The following is a 20194-nucleotide window of genomic DNA, read 5'->3' on the forward strand; positions in this document are numbered from 1 at the left end:
TGTGTCTGCAATGCAGAAGACCCTGGTTCGATTCCTGGGTTGGGAATATCTGCTGGAGAAAGGATAGGCTACCCACTGCAGTATTCTGGCCTGGAGAATTCCATGGACTGTATAGTCGATGGGATCGCAAAGCGTCAGACATGACTGAGTGACTTTCACTTTTAGGAGCAGAAAATAAGCTGCATGTGTATGCTAAGTTGCTTCAGTCATATCTGACTCTTCGTGACCCTACAGCCTGTAACCCACCAGGCTCTTCTGTCCATGGGATTCTCCAGGCGAGAATACTGGAGTGGGTAGGCATGCCCTCCTCCAGTTATTAACACTGAAATAGAGAAAAATCTCCATTTCGGAGATTCTCCAATTCTGGTCTCTTTTTCCCAAACCCCAAACTGAGAAGAATAGTGGCACACACACAAAACCACAACTGAAGGTCTAGGGAGGGTTGTTACCTTCTGTCCCAAGAATTCATTCCCAAGTCATCCAACAGCAGCCTACAGAAGTAGAAGGCTCCCCGGGGCTCCACCGGGGACGGCGGCTCCTGGCTGGCGACCCTCATGGCCACGTCCGAGTCGCACCTCTGGACGTATTCGTCTTCCTGTGTGCTCTGGCGCAGCAGGACCTTGGTGATCTCCTTCTCCTGGTCCCAGTTCATGCCACAAGGGGGTGGGGAAGGCTCATTCAGACGGAGCTGGGATGGCAAAAGGCATTCAGGACTCGTGTGGCCAAGGTTTTCAAGTAATTTGTCGAGGACATCCTCTCCCTCATCAGTCTGAGAAGGAGCCCTCTGAGGTTCAGGGGTTGGGGGATGCCAGCCCGAGATGAGGAATGAGGGGCTTCTGCCCTTGGGGACTAAGCGGCCTTCCAGGGGTCCGTAGAGCACCTTCCCGTCCCACGAGTACTTCCCTGAGATGTCCCTCACGATCACTCTCACGTCCGAGGGGGCGCCTGCCGGCGACCCGCTGGCAGGACCCGTCGCAGGCGTCTGCAGGTAGGAGATGAGGGTGCTGTCGTTGAACACAAACAGCTGCAGGCTGGGGCTCCTGAACACGTCTGGGGAGAGCTCGGTGGCGTCAGCGTGCGCGTTGTCGTGGTGCTCGCCCACCAGGCTATGCAGCACAGCGGGGCCCCCGCAGAGCGGGAAGTGGCCCAGGTGGTTGACCAGATGCGCCATCACCATGCGCGCGGTCAGCGGGATCAGCCCCAGGCTCCTTCTCCTCCTCTCTGCTGACAGCGAGACAGGGACACAGGGTCACAGCAGAGAAGGAAGGTGAGAAGGGGCCACCACCGGACCGCGACCTGTCCCCAGCAAGGAGGAAGCTTTTTTTTTTTTTTAAGTCTGGGGATTTTTTTCTTTTTTTCCACCTGTTTTCTTCTTTGGACATTCATTCTGTTTGAATTTACAAGCACAATTTAAATAGATGGCTAAAAGAACCAATTTATAGGAAGGTCTCATTCCGAAAGGGACATTTAAAAATGTGCACGTACAGCTGTAAACCAGAGACAGATCCTTTAGCACTGACGGGCCTGAGAGCTCAGGGAGGTAGACATCTGCCCTTGGAGAGCAGGGCGGCTTGGGAGGCTGGGGACCAGGGCTGGGGAGGTGGCCTCGCTCCCTTTGTTGGGTAAAGGGAGACACTGATAAGGGGATGAATCAAGCCCAGGATGGCTTACATATATTTGAAGCAATTTGCTTTAGGATTATTGTGACTATTTATGTTTTGTTGTTAGGGCATTTTAAATATTTAACAGAATCTGATATATTAATAATTCATGGAATTACTTAGAAAGCTTTCACTGAATTTGTAGTTGATTAAATGCCCAGGAGCAACTAATTTATAAAATGTTTAAGACTTCAGATGTATAGAAGGACTTTGACAATAGCAATCAAGGGGGCTGTGTGAAATGCTTGCGATATGATGGGGAAGCAGGCAAAATTCACAAGTAAGGGCTGAAACGATTACTGAGGCCTCAAAGCAGTTACAGAAATCTTAATCCACCATGTTTACAAAAGAACTGTGTGTCAATCTAAGAACAGGCCAAAATGAAAACTTTTAATTAAAAAAAAAATCACTAGATATTTAAATAAACCAAGTTTTCTAATTTGGGCTTAAAGGCTTAATAAATACTTAAGAAATACTTGGTTTTTAAATTCACGACATGAAAAACCAAATATTAAAAGTTATCACTAAGTACAAATATGCTTTTATGTGCTAAACATTCTCCCCCTTAGACATTAGAAATCTAATTGACTTATTTATAAAACATCAATTTTATGAAGTAAAAATCCTAGAAACAATCAAATCCTAGCATCTAGGAAAACTGTGCATGATGACTGAGATCATCCTAACTTCTTTTGAACTTCTTAATTTTTTGGGGGGGTGGACAAGAAATCACCTGCATTCAACAATGCAAAATAAAATTTCATTTAAAACCCCAGGTTTCTTAGAAGCAGAGGAGGTCATCTGCGTGTGTCTCTGAGATGAAACGTTTCTTCCAGACCCTCTGATGTGTGGACAATTTCCATACAGCTGAGAAATTTAAAACACCTTGACTCATTCCCTTAGAATCGCAGTGATGAATGTCTCTGCTTTTGTGTACATATTAACTTTTTCAAAAGTTACAGATGCTTTTTATTCATGCTTATCATCCCATATGAATACACACCCCATCAGAAATGTTAATGCCTCTACAGCAGAGCTGCAGCCAGCTGGGGGCTTAGGAGTCCATAACGTAAGACACTGCATGATGATGACACGGAAGCACAGGCTTCGACACTAACAAGAAAGGTCCGACTGGAACCAGGCCCACAGCAGAAAACAACTGGAAAAGCAACCCGCTCTACTTTTACTTACATAGGTCGTACTTATAATCTGAGATAAATACGGATCTGTAATTTAATGAACATGCTTGAATTCTGCAAGGGGAAATTAACCTGGAGTAACATTACACATCATAAACAATGACATACCCCAAATATCTTTGGTACCAAAAAGTAAGAAAAGAGAATATTTGTGGAATAAAAACTGTTTCTCCCTGGCAGACTTCACCCACATCAGGGCTGCCCAGAAAAATCAAGAGGAAATCTAGACCCCATTAATGAAGAAACAAGCTTGTGACTTCTGCAGGCTATGCAAAATCATATTCCATATATTTATTTCATTTTTCTAAATTTAGAGAGGAAATATAAAAGCAGTAATTTTAGATTGTCCTTTAACTTTCTTTCTTTTTTTAAAGCTCCTCCCTTCTCTTCTTTTTAAGCAATTAGGTATTAAAGATGAGAAGAGTGAGCAGGGGTTGTACTACTGATAGGTCCTCTTCGAGCTGAGCCAACAGCCACTTCGGCTACAGGTGGCTGGATCTCTCACTTGTAACTCTGAAAGTAGTCCTTACATCAAATGTGGGTAATGGTATGAAAGAATCATTTAAAAGTGATAGACAAAAATATAACATTGCTTATCAGAAACATTATCTGACTAGAAATAGTTTGGTTATAAATGATGAATTAATGACACTGAATGGATCTTTGTCCATTTCCCCGACTCTGCTCTCACTCTTTTTTCTTGGAGGATGTTTTTACCTTCAAGGTTCGTTCTCAGCCCTAGGTTTTTACCTTGCAAGGTCCATAAAATTATCATGGATGATCTAACACTCTATATCCACATTTTTTTTTTAACTTTTACTTTTTGAGACAACTGAAGATTCACCTTCACTTGTAAGAAATAACACAGAGAAATTTCAAACATCCTTCACCCGAATGGTAAACATCTTGAGCGGCAACAGGAGAATATCAGCATGGTCATCACCAAGACCGTGCATCACTGTTCAGAGTTCACTAGTTTCACAGGCACTCAATTGTGTGTGTGTGTGTGTGTATGCGATTCTATGCAATTCACACATACAGATGACACCCCCCACATTCTGACTATATCCCAAGGCGTAGAGATGGGTTCCCGTCATTTTGGGGAGAAGCGTGGTGGAGGTGGACATGCACAGCCTACGTCCTGACCTCACCCACATCTACGACAGGCCCTCTGCTGGGAGCAGAACCGTCCTGCCTCTATTGCTCTTGGTGACACCCAGCTGGTCCCTCTCTACCAGTTCCTCACAAAGGCAGCTCCTTCCTCCCAAGTCTGACTTAGGCGCTTCCCCATGGGAAACCCCTATAGGACTCCCAGGCCACACACAGTGAGTCCTTCTGCCTGAATCCTATCTCCCCATGAGATGAAAAACTCCTTGGGGACAGAAAGTGGACTGTGCATGGGGATTTGTGCCTCCCACAGGGCCTCAAGCCTATAAAACTCAACTCAGATGGGAGAAGAAAGGGGAGGACAGAGAAAGAAGAAACGGGGGACGAAGGACTTGATATCACAGAGCACTGCAGAAACCCAGATTGCAACCACTAGCTTCTTAGAAAATAACCCAGCGAGTACTCACAAACGGCTACCATTTTCCCTTCTGCTGCCCACAGCAATGAATAGCCTGAAGAGCCTTACCCTCTTCAACAGTAAGCAGGTTGCCCAGTTCTGCTGATGAATGAAATTGGACCGGCTCAGAATTCTTCACGTTCGCCAGCGGCAGGAAGGGGTCGTAATCCGGGGACGACAGGTCCGCCAGGGTCAAGGTGTAGCGGCTCTGCTGGTTGTACGTGCTTGAGCCACAGACACAGCAGTGTAGAACCTGCGTGCACAGGAGGGAGCGTGTGCTGGGAATGCCACCCACCGCCTGCCTCCTGACGGGCTGTCAAATGACAGCAGCCCCTGGGAGGCAGGATTCCTGCTTGATAATTCCTGAGAGCATCAAATCCTTTCCGTCCTAAAACACCTTCCTGCTCTGAACATGCTCATCTCGCTCCTGTTGTATCAATGGCAAAAGGAAAGCAAAAGTCAGCAAGCGTGCTTTTTGGCACTCTATGTGGTTGCACACACCTGGTGCTGCTCCCGTCCATGGAGGCACCAGAGAGGTGACAACGAGCCACACGATGGGCCACGGGTGCCCCACCACCCACAGAGGCAATCAGAATGAAAACCATCAGCAGAAACCGCTGACCTAGTGCATAAACGTTCCTGGATCTGAATTCGTGTAACTCATGGCACAAGGACTTGGAAGGGCCAATCTGATACGCTTTTTAAAAGGTATAACTGATGAAGTAAATCTAACACAAATTCTAAAAGTATCCTTACTTTCTCAAGACGAGTTTCCTGGAAGCTCACTGGTTGTTTACACACTGCCACTGACCAAAGCTGACGCCGTGCCCACAACCGTCTTGAGGATGTCAATGTGTGTAGGTGAGCTAATCACTGTACTAAAGCTTCCTTTCTGATCATAAATGTAAAAAACTGAGTTTTAAGAAGATGAAGGTGATGCTTTTAAAAACTAAGGAAAGACTGCATTTAGATGACGAGCTCTGAGGTCAGGCTGGATGTGTCTCGATTTAGTTCCTTCCAATTGTGCTGCCTCCTGGGGACTGGAGGAGGCTGGCGATAAACGCAACTTTCGTCCATGGTTACAAAGGACCAAGAACAGCAGGGGACAGCCACCCAAATATGCCCTCTTCCTAGCGAAAGAGCAGTACAGGAAAATGAGGGTAGCTCCCTCATTGAGCTTCTGTCATCGAAAGAGCTAATTTCTATTAGTCAAATGCCATAAATGTAAGAAATATAAATGATTAATAAAACCACAACAGGATACCACTGCCTCCCTAGAAGAGACAAAGTGTCAGCCAGGGTGTGGAGCAGCTGCAATTCTCAGCACAGTCACCCTGGAAAATTACTGCGTGTTCACTTCTAATGCACAACACACGTGTTCCAGCAACTCCACCGCTAGGTGTACATCCAACAGAGAGGCATACATATGCGAACCAGAGGACGCACTGGATGATTCTGTACAGTATAAAGTCCAACAGCCAAAAACAAGTGTCTGCTGTGACAAGACAGTGGTCACGCCCGGGTCTGTGTGGGGGCTACACACGTGGGGGCTCCTGGAATGCCAGGATGCTCCGTTTCTAGAGTTGGGAGCCCATTTCACAGGCGTGTCCACTTGGTGAAACTCCCAAAATTCACTTAGGATTGATGGATGCAGTTTTTTTGGACGCATAGGATACTTTAGTGGAAAAAGTTTCCTTAAAAAAATAAATAAATAAAGGATTATCCAGTAAATTTATGTATCGCGTTAATTATAAAGTGATTTTTATGTTGGTGAAGCAATTTTAAGAGAGACGTTTTAAGAAAAGAAATGCTAGACATGAATTTAAATAATTGCAGCTACTTTAGTGGCTTAAGCCAAGCCTCGTCTAGGTTTATAAGTCACAGTGACGTCAGAAATAACTGCTTCATCTGAACATAGTTACTAAAATCTTGGACCGTTCAAGAAACCATTTAAAAGGACAAAGTACTTTTTTAGTAGAATTTCAACCATGGTTAAGCGGCTTTTTCGGTTTTAACTGAATGCATTTTAAAATAAGGCAACCAGAGGGATCGGGTGGGGAGGGAGGTGGGAGGGGGGATCGGGATGGGGAATACATGTAAATCCATGGCTGATTCATGTCAATGTATGGCAAAAACCACTACAATATTGTAAAGTAATTAGCCTCCAACTAATAAAAATAAATGGAAAAAAAAATAAGGCAATAAAGCAATCCGTTAATGACTTAAGAAATCTTTTTCATTTTTTGATGTGGGCCATTTAAAAAAAAAAGTCTTTATTGAATTTGTTATATTGCTTCTGTTTTATGGATTTGTCTGGTTTTTTGGCCCCTAAGGCAGAAGACATCTTACTCCCCAGAACAGGGATTGAACCTGCACCCCTTACATTGAGAGGCAAAGTCTTAACCACTGGATTGCCAGGGAAATGCCTAGAAATTTTTTTAAAAATTATTTTAAAGTTTTATTACTACAAATATAAGCAAAGAAATTGCCCTACCTCACACCAATTATTCAATGGTTTGTGTGCATGCGTGCTAAGTCATTTCAGGTGTGTCCGACTCTTTGTGACCCCATGGACTGCGGCACGCCAGGCTCCTCCAAGGGATTCTCTGTCCAAGGGATTCTCCAGGCAAAGAATACTGGAGTGGGTTGCCATACCCCCCTCCAGGGGATCTTCCTGACCCAGGGATTGAACCTGTGTCTCTTAGGTCCCCTGCTTTGGCAGGCGAGTTCTTTACCATTAGTACCACCTGGGGAGCCCTATTCAATGGACACACAAGTAATAGATAGATGAATACAATAGACAGATGGATAGATAGGCTTCCACAGGGAGAGCTGTAAGGCCTGTTTGGAAGGATAGTACTAAGGGTCCAGAGTAAACACACTTAGTGGTAGGAGGTGAAATTCCAATGTCTTAGGTGTTATAAAAATGATGATGCTGATTAATTTGATGTAATATACTGTATTGCCTTAATTTATTTCTGAAGATCTTTGAAAGCAAAGAGAAGATTGGGATCCTTGTACTTTTTCTTCCTCTGATAAAGAGATTTTGGCCAACTAAGGCTGTAGATATTCCTACAATAAAGATTCTTTTCAAAACAAAGCAGGTATGGACCATGTTCCATAAACACTGGGGGAGTCTGAGCAAACTGAGCTCATTTAACGCTGACAGGTAAAATGCCTGCATTGTGCCTGGGGTAATCACTGCCTGTCTGCTAAGACGTTTCAGTCCTGTCTGACTCTTTGCGACCCTGTGGAATGTAGCCCGCCAGGCTCCTCAGTCCATGGGATTCTCCAGGCAAGAATACTGGACCGAGTAGCCATACCCTCCTCCAGGGCATCTTCCCAACCCAGGGATCGAATCCAGGTCTCCCACAATGCAGGCGGATTCTTTACTGTCTGAGCCACCAGGGACGCCCAGGCAATCATGGCTTCTCTATAATTATAATTGTTCCGTGGACACTCCTCAAGTCCTTCATTTCTTTTAAAATGTTGAACCCCCATAAATCCTTGTCCAAAGGGCACAGGAATGCCTAAGAGCTGACTCATTAGAAAAGACCCTGATGCCAGGAAAGATTGAAGGCAGGAGGAGAAGCAGACAACAGAGAATGAGATGATAGGATGGCATCACCAACTCGATGGACATGAGTTTGAGCTAACTCCAGGAGTTGGTGAAGGACAGGGAAGCCTGGCGTGCTGCAGTCCATGGGGTTGCAAAGAGTCAGACATGACTGAGCGACTGAACAACAGCGACCTGTTTGGAGGACCGTCTGAGGCTCCAGTCCGCACCCTGTACCCCGAGGCCCAGGGTGGCGGGGGGACTCACCCTGTAGATGTAATCCAGCAAGGGGGCCCGGGCCGGGGGCTGCTCGTCCAGGGCCGCCGTGGACACGGGGTGGAGGAGGGTGCCCGCCGGCAGCGCCATGCACCAGTCCAGGAGGCAGAGCAACAGGGACACGAGGAACTGGAGGAGGAAGCAGACCAGAGCCTCAGCCTACAGCCTCCACCACTGTGTGCTGTTACAGGAAACAGACCTTCCAGCACCATGGCCATTCTTCAGGGACACAGGAGTGAAGGAGGCTTTCACAGAGAGAGGCTTATAAAGCCCTGCATGTGACAGCATCTGCCACCTGAGTCGTGTCTTTAAAAAAACAAATTCTGGGAAGAACCTAGCGGATGGGCCACTTACCTTCTTGTCTGTCTCCACCGAGGAGTACTCTGCACTTGGTAACAGAAAAGCGATTGTGGCCACAAGGATCTGCAGAGAAGACAAATTCCCAATTAGACAGACCACGGTACGGTCCTGGGAGCCGCCAGGTAAGAGGTCCAGGATGGCCTTGCCACCACACCCAGGCAGGGGGCCAGCTCCTGGAGGAAGGTGACACAGGCCGAGTCACCTCGGTGATCTGCATGGCCTGAAGACTGGAGAGGGTGATGGCCGCGATTGTCTCCCCTCTGCTGGGCCCGGAGGAAGGAGTGGTTCTGTCTATGGTCACACCATTTCCAGCAGCAGCCCTCCACCCTTCTCATGATGAAAGCAATAAATACTTCCAAAGGTAATTATGAACATGCATCCAATTACTTTTCTTATAACACACCCCAGGTCTCCAACGACCTACGGTGCCGGGGTGAGTGAGTGAAAGTCGCTCAGTTGTGTCCAACTCTTTGTGATCCCATGGACTGTATAGTCTATGGGATTCTCCAGGCCAGAATACTGGAGTGGGTAGCCTTTCCCTTCTCCAGGGGATCTTTCCAACCCAGGAATCGAACCCAGGTCTTTCACCTTGCAGGCAGATTCTTTATCAGCTGAACCACGGCAGTAGCATCTATTTCATTCTCAAAGGCATCCCCCGTTTAGGTGATAAATTACACAGTTGTTCTAAAGCCCAACTTTACATACAGCAGCATCTCACATTCCTAAAATCCAAAGCTCTGTTTCACTCTGGGTCCCCTGAGGTCGAAGATCACCTGTGATTTCTGATGTATCTGAGAGAACAAAGTGACCTCATGGGTGACATTTGTTCAAGGTTGAGGAAAAGTGAATCACCTTACTTCCTCTCTCTCCACTGGGTGTGCATGGAACCAGGGCTTGTTTAAAGAAGGGACAAGCCTTAGCACCAGCTCCTGCAGGGTGAGGGTACCTATTTCCTGCAAGATAGCACCTTCTCATGCCACTGACCTCCAGGGTGCCATTGTTGAAGGCATTCTTCCTGTTCCTTCTGCCCCTCTCCTCCACCAATGACCCACTCCCGCCACCCCACCCAAGGATATGACAGTGGTAAGCTCATTACAGCTGGGCAATCATGCTGGTGGCAGAACGCACAGCCCAGGCCTTCGCTTTGGGAAAGCCCCCCTCCCCCAGCCCCCGCACACAGGGCATCACGACCAGCTGCCTACTCCTTGTTGGCACCATCCAAATTACTCTGGATGAATGAAGCCCAGTCGACAAAAGGTCTCTTTGTTGTGGTCGTGTCTGCCTTTCAAACTCCCCAAGTGTGAGCCTGCCCTGGAACACTGGTGGCTTCTTACTCGGTGCCTGAAATCGCAGCTGAGAAGGGCCAGCGTAATTTACTCTGAAAATGGGTGACTCACATGGCAGTTTAACAGTCGGTGCTTCAACAATTATCGGAGTATCTAGAATTCATTAAATATCAAATGTAATAAAAAGAGGAAACACTGATGTTTGAGCATTATGGTGGAAAAAAAGACTTACTTCTGCAATTTTCCGAGGCAGGGAGGTTTCAAACATCTGAAGCTTTTCCCAGTAGGAGACTAGCAGCTGAAGCACGTCACAAGCTACCTGGGCCACGATTTTGTTAGGAAACTAGAAAAGAAAAAAAAAAACCCACACTAAATAACCTCACTTCACATGTACGGTATTCCTAAAGAAGGACACAACAAGGATCTCTTTTCAGTTCCCTCTGGGGACCCACGTCCTTGTTCTGCATTAAATATCTGAAAAGTGTATCTTATCACCAGTTTGTACATGGTTACCCTGTTAACTGCCTTCTGTCTACACAAGTTGTGTTAATCTACATAACATTCTGCAGAAACGTTTAATCATTTGGAAATTAAAACCATAATTTCAACTGTCTTATCCAGATCACACAAACGATAGTTTTGAAGGCTGGAGGAAATTGAAATGTAGTATGTTATTGAGTAGCCCCGGTGTGCTGAACCTCTTACAAGAATTTTTCTCATTTTCACCTTGATAACTCTTCATTAACAACTCTGTAAGGTGGATGTTATCTTCATTTTACACTTGGAGAAACAAGGATTGATCAAAAGACTTTCCATCTTATAAAATTAAACTTAACCTGCACAGATAGCATTCTAAGAAATGTGAAAAATGTGGAACTAGGAGGACGTGATTCAAAGTTATGGCAAATTCAATTACTGAGTCTGTTTTCTGTGTCTGGCAGGTATCCACAGTTCTCTGGATATCTCAGCCTCTCAGGAGATGGCAGAGTGAAGGGGCAATTCCCGCAGGGCCCATGGACTGGGGGTGCATGGGAGGTACGAGGACCCCTACTGCTCCCTCCCTGGTCAGACCCTGGGCCGCACTGTAGCCACACCCCATGAGCCACAGCAGAAAGGTTCATCACCAAATCTGTGCCCTGTCCAGGCAGACCTTTGGATTTGCCTGTCAGCTACTTCCACGCCAGGAGCACCCAGCTGCACAAAGCAGATATCAGCTGAGCAGAGGGCCACAGAAATAACCAGAGAAGTCAAGCACGTCAGTGACGAAGCACAGGATGAGAAGGGGAAGGTGATCAGCTCAGCTTTTGCACAACAGGTACTGACTGCCCTCTCCTGCCAGACAGAAGGAAACTTGGTCGAGAGCACCAGGCCCCAACGGGCTCCATGGCCTCCTCTGGCCACCCAGGCCTCCCGCCACCTGACCCTCACGGCCTCTGTCTACTCCTCAGATACTCTGGCTTATTTCTGCCCCAGGGCCTTTGCACCTGCTCCTTGCTCTGTCCAGGACACTCAGCCCCCAGGTCTGCATTCGGCAGGTGCTGCCATGTCCTGCAGGTCACAGCCAGAGATGTCATCTCTCCACGAGGCCACCAAGTCCACCTCCTCCAGCTCTTCTGTCTCCTCTTCCTCCCCTGCTGGAACTTCTATACAGCCTTAAGGGCTAAAAGCCAATCCTTTCTGTGTTTTTGCTAGTTCTTCTGTGTGTTTATCTTCCTGCATCTTGTTCTCCATCATATTCCTAATGCCATGCACAGCACCAAGGGGGGGGCCTGGGGGCACAACGGAACGTGGGGAGAGTGGGCCCCGGGGCAGTCCTGTTGCCTCCCACTGGGCAAGTCACACAGTAGAAACACGAGGCAGGCATGGCTGTGTCATCTCAGCCAGAGACAGACAAGGTGACGATGGTGAAGTAAGGGACACAGCAGACAAGACGAGCTAAGAGGGCAGAGAGGTGTGAGAGATGGGGGGCGGACAGCAGAGAGAAGCCACCAGGGGGTGGTCTGCTGAGCTGAGCAGGGACAAGTGGGACAGTTTCCTTCCAGGCGGCGGGCCCAGGATGCCAGGCACTAAGGCTACGGGGCCTTCGAGGGGGATGGTGTCGCCAGCAGGCAGAGAGCGGCGGGACGTGGGGATGAAATACATCCTTGACCCTCTCATCAGCACTGGTCATGGGTGCCGGCCCTGGGCCAGTTGCCCCGAAGCTCAGGCGGTGGATGGCCAGAAGGCACCACCCCGGAGGAAGCAGCTGTTGGCAGGCCCGCCCGGGACCCTCAGAGAACGTTCCATGTGGCTTTCAGAGAAAGAATTTTTGCATCAAAACCCTCTGTAACATAGAGGGCAATAGGGATGGTGCTAATTCAACCTACAATAGGTTGACTATCTGAGACACTCGATGTCAAATACACACGATGAACTGGCAGTACCTTCAAAGTGACACCAATGACGTTGACGGCCTCTTGCAGCTGAGGGTGGCTAGTGCCCTGGGCCAGTTCCTCACAGATCCAGATCCCGAGGGAGCAGATGGCAATGCACCTTTTGGAAAAGACGGAAAAGGAAGAAAACCCTTGTGAAGAGATGCATTTTCTTGGTATTTGCCAATGACAAGATATTTTAAACCTTGTTTACAAAGTCACAAAAGTTGTGGCTACTTTAACAAAAGGTCTTCTTGAGAAAAAACATAAGGTACCCTCAACAGACTGGTTTTCTGGTTAGTAATTAAATGCTTAATGAAAGACATGGCGTATTATCTGTGAATTGTCACAGCACATGTATCACTTATTTTTGCTGAAACTAATTTTTGTATCACATTTTATTGTTTCAGGATATTTTTGAAGAGGAATCAAAAACATGGATCTTAGAAAACTGTTGGAAACTGAGTTTATAATTGCTTTCCATACAATAAAATACACAACACCTACCACAAACTGGAGACAAATCCTGTATTTCATTGTAAAGAATACCTGAGAACAACTGTCAAAGTTAAGTTTCACTGTTACTTCTTTTAAACAATGTGTTAAGACACTATATTCTTCAAGTTGCATAGTCTTTCAAAAATGACCTTTCTCAATTATAAACAAGATTGGGCAATGATTCTCTTTGGAACTGATAAGCCCTACTATCTTTTACAATGATCAAAAAGTCATATTCCCCTTAATGTTTCCTGAAGGCACATATATGAAATTTAAATGCATGCGCCAACCACCCCCTCCCCAACCTGCTCACTTTCTGGAAAAAAAGGGGCTCCAAACCTCTACTTGGAACCAGAAGCTTGCTGTAATGTGTGCATGCTGCTCTCTGTAGTAAGAGGCCACACCCAGTGCCAATCAAATCGGACACAGTGCCTGGCCCTGCATACTGAGTGCTCCTTTGTGCTCAAAATAATTCAGCAATTAAAATCCATCTCTTTTGAGGTTTTAAAACCACTGCACTTCACTAGCTTCTCACCTCTTCTGATCAGAATGGACTAAGTGCTTCAGAACAAATGAATTAAAATACCCTTTGACAAACATGTCACCTTCTACCACCGGGTAAAAGCTGTGCATTTCCACTGGTTACAAGGTGTGTGCTGGGCCTTTCTTGTTTCTCAGGTGCCAGCATTAGACAGGAGCTCCACACTCTCCAAACTATCTAGAACTGTCTATTGTCTATAACATCTCTTTCTCCTCTTGCCTAATTCCTATACCTATTCTCAGTCTAGAAACTGTACTTTGCATCTCACTTTGCAGGCTTCCCCAGGTATTCTACATTCTACCCCAAGCCTCTTTATCTTCCCTCAGCCTAACTTAGACTCTGATTGTTCAACTCCCTACAATCTGTACAACTTGGAATTATGCCCCACACCATATTTTGACCATTTTAAGAGCTGTTCTTCCTTTGCATGCATGTGTGTACCTATATTTGTGTGTGTGTATTCTTTTTTCTTTTTATGACCCATTAACCTACCTGTTAAATGTAATTTGCTAAGAGCAGAGATCTCTCATTTCTAGGAACACCTGCATTTCTCTGTAACTATTAGCCTTGCACCATGGAGAACACAGTGACCCGTAAAATGGTTTTATAACCTAAGCAACTCTCACCTGCCTTGAGTTCTAAGCCACATTCATTTTTAACAGCTCTTTCTGATCTTCTCTTGCTTTGGGATCCATCATTTAACATCCCTATTTAGCATCTTCCTATTCTTTTACACTCACAGTGACTCCTCATGTTCTCTGTATCCTGAGGATGTCCTTTGTGATTGTGAAGTTTTGTCTACTAAGACTTTTTTTAAGCTAATGGCAGTATCATCTTACTCACAATCTGTATTCCTACACACTCTCTTAATACTCTTTGCTGTCATGCCATCTCATCCCACTACAATTTATATAATGAAACTTCTTACTATTTTTCTTAACTTTTCTGAATTATTATCACCCACAATTACAACTATACTCTCTCTTAATTCTCCTCTGTTTATCTGAAATCTTGCTCATATTTTAGTCTGCTTCCTTCTCTACACTTATATGGCTTTAATTTCACTGCCTAACTCCTTTCACATACAACTAAGAAAGACTGGAGATGGCAAGAGTGAATATCGACATTTTAGGAATCAGTGAACTAAAATGGACTGAAATGGGTGAATTTAACTCAGATGACCATTATATCTACTACTGTGGGCAAGAATCCCTTAGAAGAAATGGAGTAGCCATAATAGTCAACAAAATAGTCCGAAATGCAGTACTTGGATGCAATCTCAAAAACAATAGAATGATCTCTGTTCATTTCCAAAGTAAATCATTCAACATCACAGTAATCCAAGTATATGCCCCGACCAGTAATACTGAAGAAGCTGAAGTTGAATAGTTCTATGAAGACCTACAAGATCTTCTAGAACTAACACCCAAAAAAGATGTCCTTTTCATTATAGGGGACTACAATGCAAAAGTAGTAAGTCAAGAAACACCTGAAGTAACAGGCAAATTTGGCCTTGGAGTACAAAATGCAGCAGGGCAAAGGCTAACAGAGTTTTGCTAAAAGAACGCACTGGTCATAGCAAACACCCTTTTCCAACAACACAAGAGAAGACTCTACACATGGACATCACCAGATGGCCAGCACCAAAATCAGACTGATTATATTCTTTGCAGCCAAAGATGGAGAAGCTCTATGCAGTCAGCAAAAATAGGACTGGGAGCAGACTATGGCTCAGATCATGAACTGCTTATTGCCAAATTCAGACTTAAATTGAAGAAAGTAGAGAAAACCATTAGACCATTCAGGTTTGACCTAAATCAAATCCCTTATGATTATACAGTGAAAGTGAGAAATAGATTGAAGGGATTAGATCTGATAGAGTGCCTGAAGAACTATGGACAGAGGTTCATGGCATTGTACAGGAGGCAGTGATCAAGACCATCCCCAAGAAAAAGAAATGCAAAAAGGCAAAATGGTTGTCTGAGGAGGCCTTACAAATAGCTCAGAAAAGAAAAGAAGCAAAAGGCAAAGGAGAAAAGGAAAGATATACCCATTTGAATGCAGAATTCCAGAGAATAGCAAGGAGAGATAAGAAAGCCTTCTTCAGGGATCAATAGAAAGAAATAGAAGAAAACAATAGAATGGGAAAGACTAGAGATCTCTTCAAGAAAATTAGAGATACCAAGGAAATATTTCATGCAAAGATGGGTACAATAAAGGACAGAAATGATATGGACCTAACAGAAGCAGAAGATATTAAGAAGAGGAGGCAAGAATACACAGAAGAACTATGCAAAAAAGATCTTCATGACCCAGATAACCATGATGGTGTGATCAGTCACCTAGAACCAGACATCCTGGAATGTGAAGTCAAGTGGGCCTTAGGAAGCATCACTACAAACAAAGCTAGTGGAGGTGAAAGAATTCCAGTTGAGCTATTTCAAATCCTAAAAGATGATGCTGTGAAAGTGCTGCACTCAATATGTCAGCAAATTTGGAAAACTCAGCAGTGGCCACAGGACTGGAAAAGGTCAGTTTTCATTTCAATCCCAAAGAAAAGCAATGCCAAAGAATGTTTAAACTACTGCACAATTGTACTCATCTCACATGCTAGCAAACCAATGCTCAAAATTCTCCAAGCCAGGCTTCAACAGTATAAGAACTGTGAACTTCCAGATGTTCAAGCTGGGTTTAGAAAAGGCAGAGGAACCAGAAATCAAATTGTCAACATCCATCAGATCATCAAAACAGCAAGAGAGTTACAGAAAAACATCTATTTCTGCTTTATTGACTCTACCAAAACCTTTGACTGTGTGAATCACAACAAACTGTGGAAAACTCTTCAAGAGATGGGAATACCAGACCACCTGACCTGCCTCCTGAGAAATCTGTATGCAGGTCAGGAAGCAACAATTAGAACCAGACATGGAACAGCAGACTGGTTCCAAATGGGGAAAGGAGTACGTCAAGGCTGTATATTATCATCCTGCTCATTTAACTTACATGCAGAGTAGATCAATTGAAATGCCAGGCTGGATGAAGCACAAGCTGGAATCAAGATTGCTGGGAGAAATATCAATAACTTCAGATATGCAGATGACAATACCCTCATGGCAGAAAGTGAAGAAGAATAAAGAGCCTCTTGATTAAAGTCAAAGAGAAGAGTGAAAAAGTTGGCTTAAAGCTCAACATTCAGAAAATGAAGATCATAGCATCCAGTCCCATCACTTCATGGCAGATAGATCAGGAACAATGGCAATAGTGAGAGACTTTATTTTGGGGGACCCCAAAAATCACTGCAGATGGTGACTGTAGCCATGAAATTAAAAGAGGCTTGCTCCTTGGAAGACAAGCTATGACCAACCTAGACAGCATGTTAAAAAGCAGAGACACTACTTTTCCAACAAAGGTCTGTCTAGTCAAAACTATGGTTTTTCCATTGGTCATGTATGGATGTGAGAGTTGGACTATAAAGAAAGCTGAGTGCCGAAGAATTGATGCTTTTGAACTGTGGTGTTGGAGAAGACTCTTGAGAGTCCCTGGGACAGAAAGGAGATCCAGCCAGTCAATCCTAAAGGAAATCAGTCCTGAATATTCATTGGAAAAACTGATGCTGAAGCTAAGGCTCCAATACTTTGGCCACCTGACATGAAGAACTGACTCACTGGAAAAGACCCTGATGCTAGGAAAGATTGAAGGCAAGAGGAGAAGGGGACGATAGAAGATGAGATGGTTGGATGGCATTACCAACTCGATCGACATGAGTTTGAGTAAGTTCTGGGAGTTGGTGATGCAGGAAGTCTGGCGTGCTGTAGTCCATGGGGTTGCAAAGAGCAGGACACGACTGAGCAACTGAACTGAACTGAAGAAAGACTGACCATATTATTCACACTTCTATTCCACAGCTAGCTTGACAAAAATTTGCCATTCTATACTAAAGGAAAAGAGGGAAAGATGGTATTGTCAAGACTTGATGAAGGTTTGAATGTAGCAGGTAAAGGAGAAATCAAGGATTTTCCCAAGCTTCTGGGCAGATGATAGTGAGATGAAGCCTGAGACAGTGAGGTGAAGTGTGGTGAAGACAGCAGGCTCAAGGCTTTAGTTATGGTTGTGTTCAGTTTAGATGTGTTGGGACATCCATGCTGAAGTTCAAGCAGGCAGTTTCATACATAAACCTGAATATATAAGGGGCGAGAAGGAGGAGCCAGGAGAATAAATTCAGCATCATCGGCAAGCAGATGGTGAATGATGTTGCTGAATGTCTCCTGGGGTACAAAACCACTGCCAAGTAAGAATCACTACCCTATACACACATTGTTTTTATAAGCTTTGGTTTATCTTTCCGTTTTCTTCCATGTTAAAAATATCAGGGAATACACCCACATATTCACAATCTTGCTTTTTATTACACAGCAGGTGGCATAATCTTCTGTACTTTACACGTTTCACTTAATAATGGCACCTCTTAAAAAAAGTAATAAATGATTCCCCCCACATAATTCGTACTGCACTTCTTAGTCTAAAAGTAAAGTGAAAAGACAGTATTTTTTAACACTGAGTGCACGTGACTGTGTATCTTAAAATTCTGAACGCGTTCACCTTTCATGTAACATTTACCTTGCACACTCACTTGGTTCCTCCGTGGCATTCTTCAGTAAAATACTTATGAGGTAGTGCTAAAAACACAAAATGAAGGAAAATAAAAACCTTGCTTAGTAGTTGACGTCCCGCACGTTCAGTCCGGGTTTTAAGGCAGTCTGGGGCCACTGAAGGACTCAGGGGGCAGAGCCCCCAGTCAGGGAAACCTGGGGAAGGACACAGGGGGCCTGGGGAAGCAGCATGGTGGTCTCAGAAGCCCACTAGACAAGAGCGTCTCTTGTGTGCACGACGAAAACCGAGCAGAGCAAATGATTCTTCCTGGGCTTCCCCAGGGGCTCAGTGGTGAAGATTCTGCCTGCAGTGCAAGAGATCCAGGTTCGATCCCTGGGTCGGGAAGATCCCCTGGAGGAGGACATGGCAACCCACTCCAGTATTCTTGCCTGGAGAATCCCATGGACAGAGGAGCCCGGCAGGCTGTAGTCCAAGGGGTTGCAAAAAGTTGGACATGGCTAAAGTGACTGAGCATGCATACATGCATAGGGAAAAAAAAAATCTCAGTTTTCTTTTTACCTGGATTATATACTGTACACGGAATTACATATTACTCATGTATACTATAGATACACAAATTGATTGATTTGAAAACCATCTTTGATTGCCCCAAAGTCAGCTGAGGAAAAAATCAGCTTTATTCTCCAAGGAATAATTTAGAACTTCAAATATCAGTAGTATTTAATCAGGCCAATAATGGGATTGAATATTTCAATTATTTCTTATAAATTCATTTGATGCACAAATGCAGCCTAATTAAACTAATAAAATTATTACAAAGAATGGTTCATTACAAAATTATGATCCACAGGGATGATAAACAGATCTAAGAAAAAAATACCCACAGAACCTAACCATCAGTTACAACTGCAGCACACTCTGCACCTAGCTCATTTAATCCCACAAAACTAGTGTTCTAAAAAAAAACTACTGATACATCTAAACGACTAAGCAAAACTTTCAGGGATAAGCAGCACAGAGCTTAATAACGGAAGAGGGAACCAGAGAACCACATAGCTCGAGTGAGAAGATGCTAACCTGAGATTCTGTCATGGCATCACGTACCTTGACATCTTCTGCTCCCGTGGCAACTTCAGCAACTTCAGGCACTGGCTGCCGAAGGGGAATCTCGCGGTAGGTGTTCGGAAAGCAGACCAGAGACCCGAGAATGGTGAGGGCTTCCAAACGAGGTGCCTGCGCACAGCAAAGGGGAATGAGACACACACAGGCCTTTTTGTTAGAAACGTTGGATAAGTGACAACATGTTTTACTTTTTCTTGACTTTGAGACAGCTCTGCTGGGGCAATGGTCTCAGGGATGAAGTCACTATATAATTACTGTTTTACTGCATGTTTTAAATAGAAAGATTTTAAATGACTAACAGCAAAATGTTCAGATTTGCTAAAGTCGGTCAGGGAGCTCACGGCTTCTTGTTACACAACCTCCACAAGGCAAAACCCACCATTCACCATCCAGGCCTGGTCTCACCTGACCCCTCACGGCAGGGGATGTGGCCAACAGCTCCCATGCACCAGAGAGCCTTTCCATCACTCAGACGCCTTAGTGGGTTGCAGAGGGGGCCTGACAGTCCCTGTGATCGGACCCTTCGCTTCTCAGGATCTGGTCTCCGGGGTGCTGAGCTCAGTTCTCAGCCATCTCCCATCCTAGATCTATAGTCACTTCTCCAGGACATCCAGACCTGAGGCTTTAAATGCCTCCTCCACGTGGCTGACTCTCCACTACCACCTCTCTGTAGCCCAGAGTCTACATCTACTACTGTAGCTACTCTGTAGCTTCCTTCCTGGGTCCACATCTGTAGACCCAACGACATGTCCACCATCTCTGCTCGGGGTCCAGAAGGCATCTCACCCCAACAGGCTCGCCCTCGCCATGGGGTCCTGTGACTCTGCGTGATGCCACCTGCCTCCAGTACTGCCTTCTCCTCTGCTGCTCTTACTTTTATCTATTTTCACGTTAAGAAAATTTCTAAATGTAAAAGTGGAGAAAATGTGATATCCATGGACCCAACACCTAGACTCAAAATGTTACCACTCTTGCCTCATTCATTTCTTTTTTCATTTCAATATTTAAAACTTGTTTAAAACGTTCTACTTTTGGGTCCAGTGGTTAAGAATCTGCCTTCCACATAGAAGGAACATACCTCAACATAATAAAAGCCAAATTATGATAAA

The 20194-nt window shown here is 44.9% G+C and overlaps 1 protein-coding gene across 4 annotated transcripts in view; it reads right to left on the minus strand.

Annotated features, from left to right (window-relative positions):
* The window catches only part of RALGAPA2 (Ral GTPase activating protein catalytic subunit alpha 2), a 269834-nt gene that overhangs the window by 101472 nt on the left and 148168 nt on the right, over window positions 1–20194 (minus strand). For 2 of the 4 annotated variants that reach the window (XM_070472230.1, XM_020878409.2), the window contains 8 exons: window positions 19068–19196; window positions 17970–18028; window positions 12326–12434; window positions 10135–10245; window positions 8611–8679; window positions 8248–8385; window positions 4494–4677; window positions 450–1221 (listed from right to left, as the gene is read on the minus strand). In XM_070472230.1, the coding sequence (XP_070328331.1) occupies window positions 450–1221; window positions 4494–4677; window positions 8248–8385; window positions 8611–8679; window positions 10135–10245; window positions 12326–12434; window positions 17970–18028; window positions 19068–19196 (1571 nt within the window). Of the gene's footprint in view, window positions 1–449; window positions 1225–4493; window positions 4678–8247; window positions 8386–8610; window positions 8680–10134; window positions 10246–12325; window positions 12435–17969; window positions 18029–19067; window positions 19197–20194 lie in introns of all 4 variants that reach the window. The other 2 variants (XM_070472229.1, XM_070472231.1) reach the window with 1 other exon arrangement.

This window comes from Odocoileus virginianus, chromosome 9 (genome assembly GCF_023699985.2).
Source record: "Odocoileus virginianus isolate 20LAN1187 ecotype Illinois chromosome 9, Ovbor_1.2, whole genome shotgun sequence".
Taxonomy (NCBI): Eukaryota; Metazoa; Chordata; class Mammalia; order Artiodactyla; family Cervidae; genus Odocoileus; species Odocoileus virginianus.